A 23,553-nucleotide genomic window follows, 5' to 3' on the forward strand; every position below is an offset into this window, starting at 1 on the left:
TCCATATCAGATTTAATTTAATTTTGAAATATCTATCCTTTGAAGAATCATTCAAAATTAATTCAAAGAAATATTAAACAGACTAAAAAAATATTTAGGGACAAGGATTATTTTACCTTATTTATTTTTAAAGATAATTACTAAATACCCTATTAACCACCTCTATAACTGAAATATACTCTATTCTCACCTCTATTAATGGGACCCTCTGTAAATGAGACAGAAATTTATTTGTACCTGGCTAACTGGGAGCCTGGGTAAGTGGAAAACCTCTTTAAGTGAGACAAATTTGCTCGCCCATTGAGATCTCACTTATCCAGGTTTCACTGTATCATCATATTAAACGTAAATTTAAAAAAATACACATAGTGCGTGTCGAACCACTTAAGGTATAATGGAGGGGTCCGTACCTTTATTGAAAATAATCTCATAATATGCTTAATAATCATGTTCAAAATAGTTAATTTTAATGGAAAATATATGTACTTTCTACCTACCTATAGGTAAGTAAAATCGATGGGACTGACGGACAAAAAATTATAAGTATTTCATTTTTATGGAACAGTAAAAAGAATCATTAAAAAACGTTATATGTTTAAATTCGGTACCTACTTAATATATACACGGTATTTCCTCATCACCAAAACACAATCAGATCATGGTCATGTTTCGTTTTTAGGGTTCCGTAACCAAAGGGTAAAACGGGACCCTATTACTAAGACTTCGCTGTCCGTCCGTCTGTCCGTCTGTCTGTCACCAGGCTGTATCTCACGAACCGTGATAGCTAGACAGTTGAAATTTTCACAGATGATGTATTTCTGTTGCCGCTATAACAACAAATACTAAAAACAGAATAAAATAAAGATTTAAGTGGGGCTCCCATACAGCAAACGTGATTTTTGACCAAAGTTAAGCAACGTCGGGCGTGGTCAGTACTTGGATGGGTGACCGTTTTCTTTTTGCCTTTTTTCCGTTTTTTTTTTTGCTTTATGGTACGGAACCCTTCGTGCGCGAGTCCGACTCGCACTTGCCCGTTTTTATAAATATCGGACTAGATGCGACGTCTACTTTACATATCTATGAGTGCGGCCAACCTTTCTAGCGGCACTCATTAAGTGCGAAAGCGTTTCAAACGAGAAGTAAATTGCAGTGCTCCGGCAGGTAGCTCGAGTTACCGCCCATTTTGCCCATATTTCCCCCAGGCAATGTTGCCAGACTTCAACAATTTTCTTAACATAGCATAGCTTAAGCATTAAAATGGTTAGGTTCGTTAGGTAGCTTCAGATGCCCGAAGGGCAAACCGCCCAGAAATAGGAGCCCCGCGAAGCGGAGTTCCGTCTAGCTAAGTTGTGAACTAAATGTTTTTTAAAAAGAAACAGTGCGGTGAGACAGATCAGATCAGATCACATGGTAATATTATCGCCTAAGAAATAAAAAGAATGCGAAAAAAAACTTGGAAAGTATTAATTATAGAGAAAGGTACGCCGGTGAACACATGATAATGGTGACATGTATGAACGAAAACAAACGCTAGTGGGGAAAAATGCGACCGGGAATAATGCTACGCGGAACTAACGCGTTAGGGGCACTGATCTAGCTAACTACTCAGATACCTATGTGAGATATGTAGTATTGCGAGTAACATATTTAATCATTAGGGGTTCCGTACCGAAAGGGTAAAATTACTAAGACTCCACTGTTCGTCTATCCGTCCGCCTGTCTGTCACCAGGCTGTATCTGATGAACTGTAATAGCAAGATAATTGAAATTTTCACAGATGATGTATTTCTGTTGCCGCTATAACAACAAATACTAAAAATAGAATAAAATAATTTATTTTATTTTTTGCCGTTTTTACGTAATGGTAGGGAACCCTTCGTGCGCGAGTCCAACTCGCACTTGTCCGGTTTTTTTACAAAATATAATTTAAAACCATGTACTTCATTTTGAGTTTTTGACGTGCTCGTGTCCTTTCTAATTTATATCTGGTAATCCCCACAGGCAAAGTTTACGAGAGGAAACAACCGCTAAAAGTCGCGTCGCCACGAGAAATGCGATCCGCCTATCCTTTGCGAGAAAACATCTGGGAGTATCTAAATGAAGATAAGAGCGCTGGGAACTTTAACTCCATCTGTAAAAGAAGGAATAGAATACGGTGTAAACAAACGAACAGGAATCCTGCTGAGAATAATGTAATTTGGCCGGTTTTGATGCTTCTCTTAGTGGTTTTTATAATACGTGAGTATTTTTAAACATTGTGAGGTAAAATATGATCTCCTGTGATCAATCTGCAAATTCGCGAAGCCAGCAGATAGAACAAGTCTCCCAAAATTCGTAATACCTAAGGTAAATAACCACTAAGGGCTCAAAATTATTAACCATAATTTCATTTTCACCACACCAGCTCGGAAAGGCTTACTTTGCACTTCGAAAACTGATAGCAAAGTTGCATTTTATTCACATAGACAGAGTAAACAAATGCAAATTTTGAGTTAGTTTCTTATGTTTGCTGGTAGAATTGACTTTTAAATTATGATTTTGGATGACAAATATTTAATAACATTCATTTTGATTTGATTTTGTTTGATATTTTACATTTAAAATTTGTTTCGGGTTGGTGTGGTGAAAAATTTTGTGTTTCACTCGGGGGTAAATTTTGTTTATCCCTCGTGCTTTGAAACCCTCGCAACGCTCAAATTCCATTTTTCGAACCACTCGCTACGCTCGTGGTTCAGTTTTGGAATCTCTCGCTAGCTCGGGTATCAATATTAGCACGAGCGGTTAAACAACAACTGGGCAAAGTCTTGTAAAACAAATAACTATTTAACAGCCAATCAACAAAGCAAAGAGGATTCTATTGAAAATACCTAATTGTCTAAATAACTAAAGTGTTATGCCCCGAATTTATTACATTACTATTAGGTACATGTTTTCTGTTTTTCATATAGTATCTTAAACTATATGCAGTATGCAGCATTATAATGAACGAATAGTTGGTGGCTACATGAGAACGATTTATTAAAATCCCTAAACTGTTTTCAGTGACCTACTCAAGACTGTCTAGCTTTATTGCGCAATCCAAATTTATGACCAAAGTTGTTCCGAAAACAAGGTTAATCTCTCTGTGTAAGTACCTTTTATGATATACTCTCTATTTGTTCTATACGAGTTAGGTACTTATATTCCTTTTCTCAAACATGCAATGAAATATTGATGTTATGTTCCTTATAATAGGCTGCGAAGTATGACGTTTCAGGTGCGGCTAGGACAAAAGGTCGTTAATGGAATTTCATACAAGTCTTGCAGGCCTAGGCCGGCAAAGTCCTCTTTTTTAATTTTCATTTCACAGATATTTGTGACACAGCATCGTGGCATTCAGCCATTAAAAAAAACTAGAGGCAGTATTTGCTTTATGGTTCGTAATGACACTCTGCCACTACGCCTATAAAAAAAAAACACAAAACAATGTTTGCTATAATTTGCACTTTTATTTGTATAAAATCAACATGAACTTAATAAATAATACATTATATAATTTTAAATTATCAATTTAACTACACAAATAAAAACATTTAAAATATTTCATCTAAACGTTAGTGGTAAAAAAGTCTACTCAGACACGCGTAGTTATATTTTCTATATTATATAAAGCTGCAACACGACTGATTAATTGACATGCTCGATCTCCCAGAAGGAGGTTCGTGGGGTATTTGAGTTTGGTACGGTCGTATAGAGGGCGGTCTGGTGACCTCCAGAAAAATCCGACTTTTGGTCTACCGCTTCCGGTCAGAAAAATGTACAACGGCCCGGCCAAACGGTGGGAGGTAGGTGGGGGGTGCTCGACCAAATGTCATAGAGGGACCCTGGCAGTTATTGAAGCCACCATTTTTTTTTCAAAATGGCCGACTTTTTTTTTTTTTCTTTCAAGTTTGTCCTAGCGCGCTGAAATTTTGGTCACGGAATCTCGGAGTCCCCTAGATTTCTACGAAATAAAAATTTTTGGAAAAATGCTCTAATTGTTGGAAAACTGGCCACTTTTGTTTTGTATGGCAACTTTTAAACGGTGCGAGATAGGTGGGGGGTGCTCGACCAAATGTCATAGAGGGCCTCGAAAGAAATAAAACTGCATTAAAAAAAATTCATAATGGCCGACTTTTTTTTTTTTAATTCTTCAAGTTGTTCCGAGCGCGCTGATATTTAGCATGGCGGAAGATAGTGGGCTCTAGATTCCTATGAAAAAAAAATTTTTTGGAAAAAATCCAAGATGGCGGAAATAATGGGCATTTTAATTTTGTATGGCAACTTTTAAACGGTGCGAGATGGGTGGGGGTGCTCGACCAAATGTCATAGAGGGCCCCGAGACAAATCAAACTGCATTTAAATTTTTTCAAAATGGCCGACTTTTTTTTTTTTTTTTTTCAAGTTGGTTCGAGCGCGCTGAGATTTGGCATGCGGCGAGCTTGGGGGCCCAAAATTACCATGTGAAAAAAAATTTTTGGAAAAATCCAAAATGGCGGCGGACACGGGCCAAATTCAAATTTCTAAGTAGGTTAAGCGAGCCCGAAGGGCGAGCTTCAGGCTGGGAGGCCGAAGGCCGACCTCGCGGAGGGCCGTCAGGCCCGGAGCTTCATCCCGAATATCCAAGCGTGCTCTACCCCCAGTAATTTTGGGCGAGGCCGAAGGCCGAGCTGCGGGAATGACGAACAAAGCAAATTCCTATACAAAAACTGTGTTAAGCGAGCCCAAAGGGCGAGCTTCACGCTGGGAGGCCGGAGGCCGACACCGGCGGAGGGCCGAAGGCCCGGAGCCCCCACCCCGACTCCCAAAACGCGAGGCCGAAGGCCGAGCTGCGTGAATGCGGTGCTTCCATGCGTTCTACCAAGTCAACTGTCTTTATAAGCGAAGCCGGCGGGCCGAAGGCCCGACGGCGGAGCGTCGAGGCTCGCGAAGGCCGAAGGCCGAGCTCCGCGTAGGGCCGAAGGCCCGAAGCGTCACACGAGAGGGGGAAGTTGGAGCTTAAACACGACCCAATAGGAAAAGTGTCTTAGACAAGCGAAACGGCGGGCCGAAGGCCGAAGGCCGTAGGCCCCACGTGAGGTTGTCAAGACACTTTTACTATTGGGTCGTGTTTAAGCTCCAACTTCCCGCTTACGCCCCGAAGCAAAACCAACCCCCCAAGTGTATTAATAAGCGAAGCATCGGGCCGAAGGCCCGACGCTAAGCTTCGAAACCCAGCGAAGGCCGAAGGCCGAGCTCCGCGTAGGGCCGAAGGCCCGGAGCGTCCCTTACGATTTCCTAAGCACGCGAGGCCGAAGGCCGAGCTGCGGGAATGAAGTGCTCGCATGCGGACCTTACGATTTCCCAAGCATGCGAGGCCGAAGGCCGAGCTGCGTGAATGCGGTGCCTCCAAGCGTTCTTCAAAAGCAACTGTCTTGATAAGCGGAGCCGGCGGGCCGAAGGCCCGACGGCGAAGCGTCGAGGCTCGCGAAGGCCGAAGGCCGAGCTCCGCGTAGGGCCGAAGGCCCGAAGCGTCACACGAGAGGGGGAAGTTGGAGCTTAAACACGACCCAATAGGAAAAGTGTCTTAGACAAGCGAAACGGCGGGCCGAAGGCCGAAGGCCGACGTGAGGTTGTCAAGACACTTTTACTATTGGGTCGTGTTTAAGCTCCAACTTCCCGCTTACGCCCCGAAGCAAAACCAACCCCCCAAGTGTTTTAATAAGCGAAGCTTCGAAACCCAGCGAAGGCCGAAGGCCGAGCTCCGCGTAGGGCCGAAGGCCCGGAGCGTCCCTTACGATTTCCCAAGCACGCGAGGCCGAAGGCCGAGCTGCGGGAATGAAGTGCTCGCATGCGGACCTTTTCTTTCAAGCAAAAGTACAATTTCATTCCTTTTTCGCTTTGGAAAACAAACTACTACACAATTACAACAGCAACAACAACATTACCAAAAACAACAGCACCAACAACAACAACAGCACCAACAACAAAACAACAACAAGAAGACCGCGGGGCCCTCGGGCCCCGCGCACAACGCACAAAACTAGTTTAAATTGTTATGGAGGTAAAGTTGAAAAATATTCATTCGGTTTTATTGGATTTATGGTGCGTTGTTGATTTTTTGACTTTAATATGAGTTCCGATGAAATAATGAAATTAATATTAATTGTAATCGTAGGTGTTGGAATTGGCAGCGTAAGCAGAATTGATTTTAAATAACTTGCTGCCTCTGCCGCCAAGTCAAAGACGAAGTATGTATATGGTTGCTTATGGCAATTTTATTATTTGAGAAACTAAGAAAAATGGCTTACAGTTTATTAGAAACAGTTTTGTGGCATATTTTAAATAAATGTAACTACAAATTCGTCAACACTGTGGAAATTATACTTATTTACTCCATGCATAAAGCAACGATGTATGTGAAACATGATATTCAACATGAAAGACTATGTAAACTTATGTGACGAAAACGACAGTCAGAAGGATACAAGGCGAAAAAATCAAAGATACATGAAAATATGCGGGTAGTAAAAATACACGACTCGTGTACAACATACGCGTGATAATGATATAGGTACGTGTTGGTTATATTTTGGGTGTAGTTTACTTTTAGTTTTTTCTATAAATAAAACTTGGGTTTCGTGGATTTTTTATTTTATTTATTTCATTGCATGTTTGAGAAAAGCACTATACATACCTCGGCGGGAAATGGGGTTGCCCGCGCTCAGACCTATCCGGCCTCGCTTCGCTCGGCCGTCTATATGTCTTCGGCCGGCAACCCCTTTCGTCCCGGCCTCTGTAGTAATGTACTATTATGTCACTATCTATTTAATTGTTAAACTAGGAACTGAGTAACAATAGTACATTACTACAGAGGCCGGGACGAAAGGGGTTGCCGGCCGAAGACATATAGACGGCCGAGCGAAGCGAGGCCGGATAGGTCTGAGCGCGGGCAACCCCATTTCCCGCCGAGGTATGTATAGTGCTTTTCTCAAACATGCAATGAAATAAATAAAATAAAAAATCCACGAAACCCAAGTTTTATTTATAGAAAAAACTAAAAGTAAACTACACCCAAAATATAACCAACACGTACCTATATCATTATCACGCGTATGTTTTACACGAGTCGTGTATTTTTACTACCCGTACATTTTCATGTATCTTTGATTTTTTCGCCTTGTATCCGTCTGACTGTCGTTTTCGTCACATAAGTTTACATAGTCTTTCATATTGATATCATGTTTCACACACATCGTTGCTTTATGCATGGAGTAAATAAGTATAGTTTCCACAGTGTTGACGAATTTGTAGTTACATTCATTTAAAATATGCCACAAAACTGTTTCTAATAAACTGTAAGCCATTTTTCTTAGTTTCTCAAATAATAATATTGCCATAAGCAACCATATACATACTTCGTCTTTGACTTGGCGGCAGAGGCAGCAAGTAATTTAAAATCAATTCTGCTTACGCTGCCAATTCCAACACCTACGATTACAATTAATATTAATTTCATTATTTCGTCGGAACTCATATTAAAGTCAAAAAATCAACAACGCACCATAAATCCAATAAAACAGAATGAATATTTTTCAACTTTACCTCCATAACAATTTAAAAAATATAACTACGCGTGTTTGAGTAGACCTTTTTACCGCTAACGTTTAGATGAAATATTTTAAATGTTTTTATTTGTGTAGTTCAATTTATAATTTAAAATTATAAAATTATAGAATGTATTATTTATTAAGTTCATGTTGATTTTATACAAATAAAACTGCAAATTATAGCAAACATTGTTTTTTGTTTTTTTTTATAGGCGTAGTGGCAGAGTGTCATTACGAACCATAAAGCAAATACTGCCTCTAGTTTTTTTTAATGGATGAATGCCACGATGCTGTGTCACAAATATCTGTGAAATGAAAATTAAAAAAGAGGACTTTGCCGGCCTAGGCCTGCAAGATGTGTATGAAATTCCATTAACAACCTTTTGTCCTAGCCGCACCTGAAACGTCATACTTCGCAGCCTATTATAAGGAACATAACATCAATATTTCATTGCATGTTTGAGAAAATAGATTTTATTCCTGATTGCCTGTAATAGTTAAAAAGATATGTAAGATTTATGATTACGTTTAAATATTTACTTTCCGCATTTGTATCGTAAATTACTATTATTGTACACCTCAATAAAATAAACATATAGAGATATCCTCCCAATAGAGATAAATCTTTACAGTGCAATCTAATTGTTCAACATATTTTAACATATTTCTTTTTGTTAAGCTGTTAGTGATAGGCAGGTAAATAATTTTGACGTGTATTCTGACTCGCTATTTATGATGCTGACTGTACTAGACCGTAGCTTTATATTTAAAGTTTTTATTACGGAAACGATAACCATTATTATGGTCATAATAACTTAGTCAAAAAAAATACAAAGCAAACTAATGCTAATGACTCATTTACACTAAACATTGAGAACATGACCAACAATGCACCTCGGCTCGTGCAAGCTACATACGTAAGTCTTAATGCTGGCTCACCAAATTCTGCAGAGCAGAGACTAACGGCCTAGCATTGTACAATAATTTTAGTAGGTACAGTCAGCTGCAGAGAGAGGTGACCCCCTCCCCCTGCAGAGACTGAAGTGATTGTATGCAGGGGGGGGGGGGTCACCTCTCTGCAGCCGACTGTACATAGCAGCAGGTATGTGCAATAATAGATTACGGCCTTTTTACACATTGATTAGTGTCAAGTGCGAGCTAAACGCAAGTAGTAAATTTGTTGTACTAAACACTAATCAATGTGTGAACAGGGTCTTACATTATACATATTGCTCTATGTAAACATTTGCATGCTTAACCAGCAAATATGTCTCATTGACGTCATTGTAGAGAAATATTTTTCGAATTATTGCAAATAAGTATTTTTTTACGCCACTGCTCGGAAATGTGGCAATATTGTAGATGGTCTAAATCTGGAGTAGAAAGTAGGTAGAGCTTAATTGGATACCTAAACCAACAATGTATTTTTTGTACCTACTCGTTGTACCTACTATACTTTTACTACGTGAATCCGGATTAGCAATTGTTGCCTTAATGAAACAATCTTCATTCTAGTCCATTCAGAGACGTCAATTGAAGAAGAGTGCTGCTATGTGATGAAAAGTCTCTCTGCATCTCTGTTAAGAGCGGAACAGGCACTGAGGTAATTGTATAAATTTATTTGTATAAAGTAACACTAAAAATTTCGTGATGTAACTGAAGGTATTAATTATCAGAACAAAGAGCCCCTTAACAATACCTACTTGTTACTTGTTGTATTTCTTAATAGGTACATTGACCCAAACACAATAAAGACATCAACAATGGTTTCGGGATTTAAGGTGCTGACTAAACTGTCAGAAAATAGGATTTTCCCTCGTCAAGGAGAGGTTTTTACAAAAAGGGTTGAAAGACCTAGAATGCCTAAGCACTATTGTATAAATAGTTTAAAAATTTGCAGAATAAATTGGTTATTTTCAGAAATACGCAGCGGCTTCGTCGGCTGATGATAATAAGGTCACAAACATCTAAAGCTAGTAAGCAAAAAATTACTTACAATATTTATCACTTAAAAAATAGTAGGTAAGTAATATTTTTTTCTCAAAAATGGACGGCAAAGTCGACTTTGCCGTCTAAAAAATAGGTCGCGAAGCGCGTAGTTTATGGTCAGTCAAAAATTAAAAAGTTAAAAACATTGCAGTCTCGATTTTGGGACTGCAATGTTGCATACAAATTCCATTATTTGTCGAGTTCCAAACTTTTTAAAAGTTGAAATGGCCATATCAAATGAAGGCACAGGCCCATTAAACAGCCAAACAGATGATTAGTACCGCGACTATTTAGCTGTCTCAAATAGGTTGGCGTATTTTCGGCAGAAAAATACACTTCTATTTTTTTATTAAAAAAATAAAAAGGCGGCAAGGGCTTTTTTCTGTGAAAATATATACGTAAGAACGTTGCTTTTGTAAAATATTTCTATGATATTTATGTTTCTTGCACCATTTTTGAGAAAAGCACTATATATGACTCGGCTGGAAGGCTACGTGCTGGCTTCGGATTCAATTAAACGGACTCCCAAGGTCGTCCGTTTAAAACGAATCCTCAGCCTGCAAGTAGCTACTTCCGAGCCTCGACAATAATGTACTATTCCTTGATATTCGAAATGAACAATCCAAAAAAAATTTAATAAAGAGAAGTCTAACAGGAAAACACTCTTTATAATTGGGCCAAACGACCGCACCCATAATTCATTTCCAAAGCGAAATGTCGTGTACTGGTCGTTGTTAAAAACACCCACAACGCAGAAAATTATATGCAGAAACGGTAGCTACGATATAATTAATCAGTAATACCGCGAGCCATTATGGGACCAACTTTGACTTGTATTTACTTTGATATTCCAAACCAATCCGAAACTTATTTTACAGTACATATAGTCCTATTTTCCCGCACTAGTACGTAAAATAGAACTTTTCGTGCGTATGTCTAGTTTAAAGGGCCATAATATGTACTGTAAAACGTTGTACGATACACGTGCGAATAGGTAATTCGCAACTCGTGTCGATTTAAAACACTCCCTTGGGTCGTGTTTTAATTTATCGCCACTCGTTTCAAATTTCCTCTTTTTCGCACTTGTATCGTAAATAACTATTGTTACCGGCCAGGTAGGAACGAGTAGGTACCTAAAATAGTTTGTGTTACTTAATCTAGTTTTTTAGTTGTAAGTTAAAAACATCGGTTTAATCTTATAACTATATACATGCATAATGGTAATTTACAAAACAAAAGCTTATATGTATACGTTGCTAAACGAAAATATAGCAACCAATAATCTTAAAGTAGAAACCCCAGTTACTGCAACTTATTTCTCACCGCATGCGAACAAAGCCAGAAAGAACCTGAACAAATCCATCCAGTAGTTCTGAGAAATAGCCAGGCACAATATTGCATAGAAACTTCGCCTGCTTATTACCCCCTTAGGATTCTCACAGCCATGTGCACTGTAACTACCTACTGGAAGACAAGAGGCATAGTTATAATAATTGATGGCTTCTAGAAACAACTGTGATGGCCCATTTTACATAAGCCTGTTTTTACTAACAATTATTGGCATGCTACATACATGGCAGCTTGTATCTGTATCATCATTGGATCATTGGATTTAAATTAAAGCCATTTCATTTGCAAGACGTCGCCAAGAGTAGGTACATTATTTATTTATATCATATAAAATAGGTAAGTACCTAATTATGCACCTACAGCAGACAGTAAGGGCCGATACAGACGGACTGCTACTTGTATTGGAACTGCACGCCGACGTTGCAGTCGGGTTGCAGTGCAGTCCGTCTGAACCGGCAGGCGTGGCTCGCTCCGCAATTTCGTCGCTTTGCTGCAGGTAGCTAAAAGTACATCCGTTTCACACCAATTTTGGTGGCTACATAGCCATAAGACGCACGTGGTGCTGTCGCCACCTAGCGGCCATATCTGTCCTGCGGGCGCAGCACGGTTCCATTTTTATCGACTATCACTATGCGCGTCCCTTTCGCACTTACATACTTGTTAGAACGTGACAGGTATGGTGACAAGGGATAAAAACGCCACCGTGCTACGCCGCCTGATCGTGAGAGTGAGTCTTCTGTACCTGTATTATTATTTATTCTGTGGTACCGACCCTAACCACCGGTGCACTCGAACTCAGTGGGGCGCAGTAAAAGTCTGAGAGTACAACATATAGGTATTAAGTTTTTATTTAATTTGAATTAAGTACCTAGTTGTAGTTGTATGAAGCCCCAAGCGAAGTCTCTTTGATTTTAGCTAGATACCAAGGGTCAAAGAATCACAAATTTCAAAATCATTTCCATATAAAAACTTTTCTATTTATTTAAGCGTATTCGTAGCTCGGAGCTTTTATTATGTTACTCCGAGTCCCAGAACGTTAGGAGACAGAGATTTTATTCTGCTTTGGCGAGTTTGATAATACTTAATTCATTTTCAAGGAAAAGACAAATAAATGTAGGCACTAAAGCTTTGAGAAATGCACTGAGCTTAAGAAATTCTTCTGTCAATTGTAGGTACAGCTTAAACTATTTCAAGGAAAGGAAAATTTCTTATTCTCATTCATTTATGACTAGAAAGATATAATGTATTTGTATATGTTATATTTATATTCAATTCATTTTAAACTTACATTACATGGTAGGTAATTGCGAAATAGCATAGGCCGCAAAAATATATGACAAGATCTTATTAGTAGAGCCATACGAGCTTGTCACATATTTTTGCGGCCTTCGAAGAGTAACATATTATTGCAGGTGACTGTACCTACCTACCTCCTAGCTATCCAACTTTTATAAATTGTAGTATCTCAGTAAAAATACAAACCGTGCCCGCCTTTCTATCAAGACTCATTAATTGAAGTAACCTTACTTAAACCGTTCTTTATTTACCAGATACCGCTACCTCGCAGCACGAAAAAGATAACATCGAGGATGCAACGGTTACTCCAGGCAGCCATACGTTGCCGTGGACGTCGCGCGTCGCCCTTTGGGGAGTTCTGCCTCTGTGGCGGGCGAGCCCCCCCACGAGCACTGTGCTGGCCAAGCGAAGCGCCGTGCCTTCTGACTGCTGGCCTTTTAAGTAAATCATCATCATCATCTCAGCCATAAGACGTCCACTGCTGAACATAGGCCTTCCCCTTGGACCTCCATTCGTACCGGTTGGAAGCGACCAGCATCCAGCGTCTTCCGGCGGCCTTAACAAGGCCGTCGACGTCCTCCGCTGCGCTTGCTAGTCCGTGGTCTCCACTCGAGCACTTTTCGACCCCTTTTTTAGGTAAATAACACCGACCTTCAACACATGATTTTGCATGTCGAAGATGCAACGAACAATCACAACAACTATACATACGTCTCCGTTTATGTCCCTGTAGTGTTTAGTAGGTAACTATAGGTAGGTACATGTACACACATAGCGCTAGGGTTGCCAGATCGAAAGGCGCTATTATCGGGAAAAAATAGCAATTTTTCGGGATTTTGGGACTTGAGTCGGGAAAAAAATACTTTGAAATTAAAGTAATTGTATTAAAAACAACGATATTTTACATTATTGGCACTACGTTAGCTACGCGCTCGACGCCGGTCGCTCGCTCGCTCGACGACTGTTCGGAACATTAAATTATTGTTTTATAACGTGAAGCTGTTTTTCGGGACAGTTTTTACTTCGTCGGGAATCGGGAACACGTGCTAAAAATCGGGAGAATTCTGCCAAATCCCGACCATCTGGCAACCCTACATAGCGCCCTGTGCGTGCTCTGACATAGATTATCCTACATCGATTAAAAATGAGCAGATACCCACATTAGAATACCAAGGTTGTCGACATTCGTCATGTCACAGAGTTGTCAGGCAGTGGCAGTGTACGAGGCAAATTGCTCGTAGAACCGACGAGGCCGCTAGGGCAGAAAGGTTCACAAGTGTCAACAAACATAACGGTAAACACAGCGTGGAAAAGCCTACAACAAAATGGACCGGCCATTTAGTCAAGATCACAGGGAACAGTTTAAGTAAGATATCGTACAACCGAAGAACTCCGTGAGACCCATTCCTAAGAAATCAGCTAATGGCGGTTATCGTCTCAACATTTCATGTTTTATTTCAGTGGATCGCGTGGAGAAATAGTCATTCAGCTGAAAGAACTCACAGAAGTAAAAAGCATCGGCATTGAGCACGTTCGGCCTGACATCGCGAAAAGTGCTCCGAAGAACTTCGTCCTTTTCGTAAGTTTAACTTTCGTAGGCGCTATTCAATTAAACAGACAAAAACATTTCATAATTTTTATCTTAATGTTTAATATTATTTATTACTCCGAGTTACCCATCTTTCTCCTAAGTCCTAAGCTGAGAATTTAGTAGGTAGGTACTTACATACATAAATTCGCATGGCGGGTGGGGACACAAAAAAATAAACGAATCACTAACACACCAACATATGTACCTACTAATAATACTATTCAAACACAATAAAATGCACTCGACAACCGATTTCTGATCTCATACATTTTACCTTTAGATTTTACCAGTCGATAAAAAATACTGTCAAAATCTATTTTTTTAAGTAAGTAGGTTTTTTCATCGAAATATATAAAGAGGTCGTTTGTTGAAAATTATTTTTTTGTAGATATAAGGCTCTAATTTTAATCTATGTAATACCTAAATATTTCATAAATAATTCTCTTGACATGGTTCAGTTTTTTGTTTACGACTCACCGTTTACTATATGTACTCTGTATCTTTAGGTATTTATATAAAAGTAAACAAAATCTACTTCAAATGGCTCCTTAAGCCAGTTGAGGGTAGATGAAAACATTACATGATCAAATAATGAGGTTAAAGTCAGGTCATTCACTGACTGATTTGACCAATAAATGTTATAACTACCCGAAAATGTACAAATCATTTGTTTACTTTTATTTAAATACAGTTTACCTACTTCTGTAGTCTATAAAAGTAATAGTCGGACTTACCATAAATAAATCAAAAACGAACATAATGACAAACAGAGAAGAAAGGCCCATAATAGTAGATAATGAAAATATCGAATATGTACAGAACTATACTTATCTAGGACAAATTATATCATTCAGAGACCAGACAACTTTAGAAATAGAGAGAAGAGTATCAAGTGCTTGGAAAAGATTCTGGTCGCTTAAGGAGATACTTAAAAGTAATCACTTTCCAATGTCAGCTAAGAAAAAAGTTTTCAACTTGTGTATCCTCCCATGTATAACCTATGGCTGCCAAACTTGGGCACTGACTCAGAAACATCTCCAAAAGCTTAGAACCTGCCAAAGAGGAATAGAAAGAAGTATGATGAACATCACATTAAAAGATCGTAAAAGAGCAGATGAAATAAGAGCAAAAACGAAAATAGAAGACGTAATCAAGAAAGTAAGAAAGTTAAAATGGCAATGGACAGGCCATATGACACGGGATAGTAAGGAAAAATGGACCAAAATAATTACAGACTGGCAACCACGAGACGGTAACAGAAAAAGAGGTAGACCAATTAAAAGATGGATGGATGACATCAAGTCGATAGGGGGCGCCACCTGGACCAGAAAAGCCATTGATAGAAAGGAATGGAAGCAGCTGGGAGAGGCCTATGTGTCAGATGACACGCTGAACACTAATCCGGTGAATACGATGTGTTCGTTTTTAAGTAAATTTGTTTATATATTTAATGTAATACTGTTTTAGTTTTTGGCAATAAAAGGCTATTATGATTATGATTATGATTACCTACTTCTGTAGCTACTGACTGTAGACGTAGGTACAGACACCACGGGATTTGTTATGCCATTTAGGGTTCTTGCTAAATTGGAAATTCTATAGCGTAAGTATTGAACAACCATTTTACCTAGGACCCTAAATGGCGCTAGAATCACGGAGCGTGATGGTTCCTACTCTTATTTGCGGAACAAGAAAACAAAGTTTTTTTCAAAATTAATGAGGCCCTTAATAACTATGATCTCATGGGACAATACAACTTCTCATACAACTGGGTAGTTTTGAGAACAATTATGTAAGTTTCCTTCCTTCAGTCCTTAAAAGTTTTAAGGACTGAAGGAAGTTTTAAGTTAAAACTCGTCTACTCGCATAAATAAAAAGTGAAAAGGTGCTTGAAAAAATCCCACTACTTAAAGCGGAAAAACCAGTTATTTTTTTTATCTTTTCAGGGTATTTTAGAAAATGGAACACGAATAAAGTCCATAGAAGCAGAATACCTAAACCAGGGACCAGCCAAGCAATTCTTTAAAGTAGCCAGTATCACTCCTCTGCAGAAGATGATTTTAAGAATATTGACAAATCAAGGCAACCCGACATACACCTGTGTTTATAGGATTCATCTGTATAGACACATTAAAAATTAAAAACTTTGTATAAGTAATGCGCGTTTATATTGGGTAGAGGTAACGAAAACGTGGTGGTGTTCATAGAGACCAGAGAGTAACTTATATAAACGTGGTTATGGAACTGCACCAACAGAAAAACAAATTTAAAAACGCTTTAACGCTTTGCCAGTCTTGGTAGTCACCACATGGGATTGTTATGACATTTGGGGTTCTTGCTAAATTGGAAATCTATAGCGTAAGTATTGAACAACCAATTTAGCTAGGCTAATTGGCGCCACAATCGTGGAGCGTGTTGGTACGATTTATCGACCACATACTGCCAATAGAATTTAAACTTTTTTTCAGGGTGCGTAGCCAAGGTGACTATCGTTTGCGCTAAGATAAACGCGTTGTCCCTCTATCACTCTTCCATATTATAGCGACAGTGACAGTTGTTTGCTACGGAGCGTACACGATTGATGCACGTTGGCTACGCACCCAGGTAGGTACGCACTCCGATTAGTACAATATATTTCTAAATTTTACTGTCTCTTACATGACTAGAATTCAATAGAAAGATCGATTAAAAAATATCAAAAAATATCTCCATTAGAATAGATTTGTTTAGGCGTGTTCGTCGTATCTAAATGTCTATGTGGGGCACGGACTTGTGCGAGGACTGGAGGTAGTTCGTCGCGAGTGTCGTGACCCATACATGGGGCACTGTTGGCCAAGCACATGACTGACGCGACAGTACCTCGCGGCGAGATAGACTACACGTCTTTATCTATGTTAATAAAAGAGGGACGAGTAGTCTATCTCGCCGCGAAATACTGTCGCGCCAATCATGTGCTAGCCCGGCACGACTGTGAAGGTGTTAAAGGGGATTAAGTAAAATAAAAGTGTTTAGATATGTTCGAGTGAGTTTATTCAGCCGATGAACCGTTTAGGACGCGGTCCAGTCCTGGCCAGAGCCGCCCCATGACGGCGCGGCCGCGGGCGCCGGCGCAGGCGCAGCCGCCACCCCCGCGGGCGCGGCCCACTCGTCTTGTACCTGCAAATTACATTATACTTAAATAACCAGATTCATAAACGCTAAGGTGCAAATGTAGGCGCTTCCTATACGAAACCTCTACACCCCCCGTTTTCGACTTTGTATGAAACCGCGTGTGCGATATTGCATCAGTGTAGAAATTTTACAGACAAATCCTTTCTAATATCAAGTGTGTCCAAATTAGCTGGCCAACTTCGAACCTTCTGATTTGGCAGTGAGGTCATGCCTGTGGCGAAAGCGAAACTGCCAACGAGCATGTTAACAGTTTGGTTAAAACTTTATACTGAAAATCATAAAACAAGACCAAAAAAAGTAAGATAATGTTGCCACTTTTTACTAGCGCGTCTTGTATTTTCGTAAAAATAAGTAAATAAAAGTACTTTTTTAAATTGTAGGAGTGAAATTACCAATAAATTAATTATCTTAGCATGTTTATTTATAAAAAGGAATTTACTATTTTACAAACAAGTTATTGCAGTGTGGCAACATTGTCTTACTTTTTTCGATATTGAATTAAGTTTTTCTATTTAAGTTAGAGTAAGTACCTGAGCAGCCCAGTCCTCCTGCGCGGGCGCAGCGCCGAAGGCAGGCGCGGCGGCGGCGGCGGCGGCGGCGGCGGCGGGCGCGGCGTCGTCGGCCCACGACGCCACCGGCTCCACGGTCTCCGCCCAGTCCTCGTGCGCCGGCGCCGGCACCTCGGGCTTAGCGGCCACAACAGCCTAGAATAAAATACCTACATTAACATATTTGCCCAAAACAAGGGAACCTTCCATAAAAATCCTACAAATCCTCTATATATTATAAAGGCGAAAGTGTGTCTGTCTGTCTGTTACCTCTTCACACTTAAGCCGCTGAACCGATTTATTTGAAATTTGGTATAGAGATAGTGAGTCCCGGGCAAGGACATACGATAGTTTTTACGTCAGAAATCATCCTTGAAGTGAGTGCAAAGGGGGTGGAATTCAAAGAGTTAATGAATTGCCTAATAATTGAAGTAAGCAGTGCGCGAATTTAATGATTACTATTAGCATTATCCAGGTGCTATACATACTTTAGCTGCTGTCACTAATTCCACGCAACGAAGTCGCGGGCAAAAGCTAATCATAAATATGTTCTTAAATTTATTTAGTCTTATCTGTCCTTTTCACAAAGGAAGTTCAATAAAGATATGAAAACAAATGATTTTATGATATGAAACATCTAATACAGCACTACAGCAGGACAGAACAGGTATCATTATGATTATCTTTCCACTTAACTTGTTCCCCTTCCCTCTTACTCACTGGGCTCTTCTATGAGTTTTATACAAATAGTTTCAATAAATCAGATCTACCAAGCATTTATGCTAGTACTAAAGATCTACCTGTTCCTTAGCCTGTTGCTCCTCCTTGTCAGTCTCTTCAGGGTCCCTGTAGAAGAAGAGATCCACCACAACATCCCAGCGCTGGTCGCGGGCCAGCACGCCACGGAGGCGGAGCACCTCACGCGCTAGCAGCCACCACATCAGACCAATGGAGTGGGACGACTGTAATAGCACAAAAAGATTATTTATTTATGATTAGTAGAACCAGGCCATCTGCACATGACTTTATATCAAATATCAAATATCAACATTTATTCAGCAAATAGGCCACAAGGGCACTTTTACACGTCAACATTGAATTTACATAAAAGCAAAAATAATAACATCAACAATTTTATAAAATAAAACTAACAATTCAATCTAACGTATTACAATTACTAAGAGATGTATATGGTCTCTTAATGTCGAATTACATACAAAATACAGATAAAAAAACACACACAAAAAAATCTATAATATTTAGAGGTGTAAATGTCTCTAGGTGTCAGAACTATAAGATTATATAGTATATCAAGTTATCCTTAGAGATGTATAGGGTCTCCAAGAGTCAATATCCTGTATAATTAATACATTCATTAAGAGAAAAGAAACATACGAGAACAGAATGAGGCGTCTCACTGTAATTAATTAATAAAAATTAAGTTACTAAGTATGTATAATAGCTCGTGTTAGCTTAAACTTTACTAAGAGAGGAAAAGTATATAAATAATCGGATGTAGTTCTGCAAATGGGAACCAACCCACACTAAATCTCGATTATAACTTAGGATCCATTTTTAGGTGTCCGCACCCAAAGGGTAATAACAGGACCCTATTATTAAGACTCCACTGCCCATTCTTCTGTCCATCTGTCACCAGGCTGTATCTCATGAACCGTGATAGCTAGGCAGTTGAAATTTTCACAGATCATGTATTTCTGTTGCCGCTATAACAACAAATACTAAGAACAGAATATAATAAATATTTAAGTGGGGCTCTTATACAACAAACGTGATTTTTAGCGTAATATTACGGAACCCTATGTACGCGAGTCCAACTCGCACTTGGTCGGTTTTTACTGCATACTATGCTTATCAAAATCTACAGCTTACTGTACAAGAAGTCACTTACCTTGGTGTTGCATGGGATGGCAATGTCAACAAATCGCAGAGGAGAGTCAGTGTTGCAGAAGGCAATGACCGGAATGTTGACATAGGAAGCCTCAGTGATGGGCTGGTGGTCCTGGGCGGGGTCCAGCACAATCAGGAGACGGGGCTCACGGAAAGCGGCTTGGATCTGTTGAACATCATTACTTGTTACACATAGACAATAAATAGAAAAATACTAGATTAACATGTAGTAAGAATATCAGGTAAAGTTTAATCAACCTGCTGATAGCAGTCAGTGGTTCCTTAGTTATGTTATCATCATTTAGTAAAAGACTTCACTTGACAAACTCATCAATCATTGTTTATTTATTTATTTTATTTTATTAATAAATCTTACAGCTATCATAACAGTTTCCCAATGCGATAGTGTAGGCAGGCTATTATTATAAGGTATATACTATAAGTACTATAACTAAGCTAAGAATAACACAACACAAACAATGTAACCTTTACAAATTCACTTTCAGAACAATTAAATACGTCAGTTCGATTGGCAACTTGGTTAAATGTACGCAGGGCTCTCGTCCAAGGGGCCGTGCGCATCAATCCGGTGCGCGCGTGCGGCTCAACCAGTAGAGGCGGTCTGCGCCTCCGCGACACGTACCGTGGCGGCGCATAAACACTGTCTCTAGTAACTCCGGGTTACTGATTTTTCCTCGCACTAGCTTAAATATATAAGAGGCTAGTGCCAATTCCCTTCTAATCTCTAGCTGGTCATATCCCACCATTCCGAGCACAAACAGGGTTGGGTACATTCGAGGATAGAAGGGATACACTCCTCCTCCTCATAATACATTACCAACAGAGAAATATAATTATTTCTCTATAAAATTCTGCTCAGAATTAAAATCAAATACTTTTAGTTATTAAATTATAACTATGTATTAAATTTCAAATAGACAAGTCCCACTGAAGGAATTTGCCAGGCAAAAACAATAATAATGAAATTTTAATATCACCTCATATGCCTGTTTTTCTGTTGTTCTAATAATATTTCTTATTTTATTAGCTATGCTGCAAGTTTTTAGAATAACAATGAAACCAAATCAATCTCTTGCAATGCTCATTAACTGCTGCATACCAAATCCAACTCGGCAAACCACTTTGCAGCAAATTTAAGGTTCCGTCAGACAGGCGCGTTTACTGGGTGGGGCAGGGGAGTTTTATATGTAAAAGCAGCGCGCCCCACTCACGCCCCGCCCGGAAAACGCGCGTGTGTGACGAAGCCTTTCATGCTGTGTAGAATACTACCCAAACAACCAATTAAATTTCAAAGATTACCTGATTGGTGAAAGCACCAGGGGTGAAACGTCCAGCAATAGGGGTGGCGCCAGTGTGTGCCGCGAACTTCAGGACAGCGCGCTGTCCGAAGGGACGGGAAGAGATGACGAACACGTCAGCGGGGTTCTCAATGGCGACGACGGCGCGAGCAGCCAGCACCAGCTTCTCCCAGGTGCGCCTCAGGTTGATCACGTGGGTACCATCAGCACGGCGCTTGTACACGTATGTTTCCATCTAAAATACACAATATATTTATTAAGTACCATCACGCGACTAATTTGATCACATGTTTAGGTGTTAAATTGTTCAGTTGGGAGAATAGATCGTCAGTAAGCATCAGACAAGATATGGAACGGATTCTTATATCATCATGAAAATCCTCAAGATATACGCAATTATAGGTTATGTAGCGGCTTACCTGGAAGTGTACATTGTCTGCCCCAAGGTGGGTGGTGGCAGCCAACATCTTGGTGACATCCTCCTCGTTGAGGGCCAATATATCTAATCCTCCCGACATCGTTGCGTTTATTAGAGTTACGACTAAACCTGAGGAAAAAAGATTTCACAACTCAAAACAAAGATAGTTTTTCTGGAATTGTTCAAAAATAACACTCGAACAAACATACAACATATTAGGGCTTATAATTTTACACACATTTTAGTATCTAAAACGAAAGATTCCTGAAATAAATAATGATTTGTAAAGAAAAATATCTTACGCGTGTAATGCCACTGGGAGCGAAATGGACTTAAAGAACTGTCAAACTTGACAGCTTGTGTATTTGGCCGGCTTCGGTCCTAATTGGACGTTCATATTTTTAATTGTGTAGCCGGTCAAATAACTTTGTCAGTAGAAAAAGGCGCGATTTTTTTTTGAGACGATTAGAATGTAGAGTCGATTTCACAGATCCGCGCAGCGATTCGCACACGAATGTGGAGGGGGCTTTTTAAAGCCATAACAGACTACCACACCAAAATATCGCGTCAAAATATCTCTTTCTCGCTCTATAATGATATCCAGACGGGACGTAGTATCTTCTTACCCCGGCTACACACGTAACGATAAATCGTCGCGATAAAACTGTGCATTCCGAACTGCGCAGTTTTATCTGCCGTGTGTATGACAAATCGTTGTCGATTATCGTAACGATTTGTCATACAGACGGCAGATAAAACTGCGCAGTTCGGACTGCACAGTTTTATCGCTACGATTTATCGTTACGTGTGTAGCCGGGGTTAGTAGTTTGTGGACGGGACTGATCAGTGATCATATCGGTCGATTTGATCAGAAATTAAATTGGCATCTAACTCTTTTAGACTCTAACCCACTAAATTGAAAAAATGCCAAAAAAACGAAAAATCGGCGTATCAAATTGGTATTGTTGCGTCCGCACCTCATTTCATCGGTAATGCTCTAGTTTCCTAGGATAGCGGTGCCGTCATATAGCGGCCGTCTCCATACAAATACTGCGACATCAATATTTAGCCGTATTATTTAGTATGAAGACGGCCGCTATATGACGGCACCGCTATCCTAGGAAAACCGGTCTATGTATTTAATCAGATTAGCGAAAAATTGACGTAAAAGTGGTAACACGCTATCGCACCGCACCGTGACCTTGGTGCGTCGCTTCCATAATAAGAGCGAGAAAGAGATATCTGTTTCTCACCTTCACTTATAGGTGCGACGTACCAAGGTCGTGGTGCGGTGCGATAGTCTGTTACGACCTTTATAACTGCGTCCTTAGGGGTCATCCATTAATTACGTCACACGAATTTCTAGGTTTTTTTACCCCTCCCCCCTCCTTGTCACACTTGGTCACATTTGGCAAACCTCTCCCCCCTAGTGTGACGTCACATTTTTTCTACGAAATCGCCAAATCGAATTAAGTTAATACCTAATATTATTAATATTTTATCAAAATATTTTTGACGATATAAATATTAGTAAATTTATAACCCAAAACTGCTTAGGAAAGAAAATTAAACGATTATCGTTTTAAAAACTTGTTATTTAAATGTACAGCGAATAAAATAATTTAAATAAATTTTCGGTTACTGATGAAGTTAAAGTGACGTCACAAAGTTTGTGTCTCCCCCCCAAAGAATATAATACTCACTAGGAGAAGAACGGTAACTCCATACAAAAAAATGTCCCCAACCGTTTATACGTTTATACTACTGGCGCCCACGATGTGTACCAATGGAACTAAAGTTAACAACCGGTTTAGCCTGGCGGGTATTGGTATTATAGGTATATAGTAATTATGTTGATAAACATATTTGTTATCTTCATATCACGAAATATATGAAAAGCCCCCTCCAGACTATGCGCGTGAATCGCGGGCGAAGCTGCGAACGCGAGTGTGGAGTCGATTTCGCTGTCTGCGAAAATCGACACCACACACGCGTTCGCGGCTTCGCGCCGCGATTCGCGCACGAGTCTGGAGGGGGCTAAAGATGCAAATATTACCCCTTGTTTGTGGTATTATCTATTGATTTAAAGAAAAGGCATATGTTTATAACATTGTATTATGTTTTACATATAGAAATATACACTGAAAATTAAACCCTGACAACTTAATAAAAATAGACATTAATAAAGCGCATTCACAAAGTTTTCAGTATTATACAAATAACATTAGGCATGCATGCCTACCTATTACACTTTACACACAGATACACTACACTTTACACACGGCATTTTACACAGATTTCTAACTTGTATTCATACATTTCTTCACGGTTAATTAATACGCTTTCCAGATGCGTT

General features: G+C 39.6%; 2 protein-coding genes across 2 annotated transcripts; one reads left to right on the plus strand and one right to left on the minus strand.

Annotated features, from left to right (window-relative positions):
* Positions 1-1,997: 1,997 nt before the first annotated feature.
* Positions 1,998-15,974, plus strand: LOC134667764 (uncharacterized; the record flags this gene model as incomplete). The annotated part of the gene is made up of 7 exons (XM_063525178.1): positions 1,998-2,238; positions 3,043-3,126; positions 9,123-9,210; positions 9,528-9,583; positions 12,497-12,683; positions 13,704-13,821; positions 15,780-15,974. Coding segments are annotated over 7 exons (969 nt in total), but the record flags the coding sequence as incomplete, so codon positions are not given.
* Positions 15,975-16,846: 872 nt separating this feature from the next.
* Positions 16,847-21,602, minus strand: LOC134667349 (small ribosomal subunit protein uS2). Its single transcript, XM_063524712.1, has 7 exons — positions 21,500-21,602; positions 21,199-21,326; positions 20,781-21,014; positions 19,462-19,626; positions 18,353-18,514; positions 17,535-17,708; positions 16,847-16,989 (listed from the first exon to the last, which is right to left on the minus strand). Exons 2-7 carry the CDS (start codon positions 21,295-21,297, stop codon positions 16,882-16,884), a joined length of 942 nt encoding a protein of 313 aa, XP_063380782.1. The 5' UTR covers positions 21,298-21,326; positions 21,500-21,602; the 3' UTR covers positions 16,847-16,881.
* Between the last annotated feature and the right edge of the window lie 1,951 nt (positions 21,603-23,553).

Source organism: Cydia fagiglandana, chromosome 9, assembly GCF_963556715.1.
Source record: "Cydia fagiglandana chromosome 9, ilCydFagi1.1, whole genome shotgun sequence".
In the NCBI taxonomy this organism is placed as follows: domain Eukaryota; kingdom Metazoa; phylum Arthropoda; class Insecta; order Lepidoptera; family Tortricidae; genus Cydia; species Cydia fagiglandana.

What these genes read in the sequence shown, in the direction of transcription:
- LOC134667349 (XM_063524712.1), bottom strand. Translation starts at nt 21,297, where the DNA reads ATGTCGGGAGGATTAGATATATTGGCCCTCAACGAGGAGGATGTCACC. An exon ending in CTGGTGCTTTCACCAATCAG is followed by an intron (nt 19,627 to 20,780) that starts GTAATCTTTGAA and finishes GATGTTCAACAG; the next exon opens with ATCCAAGCCGCTTTCCGTGA. An exon ending in AGGAGGACTGGGCTGCTCAG is followed by an intron (nt 16,990 to 17,534) that starts GTACTTACTCTA and finishes TGTAATTTGCAG; the next exon opens with GTACAAGACGAGTGGGCCGC.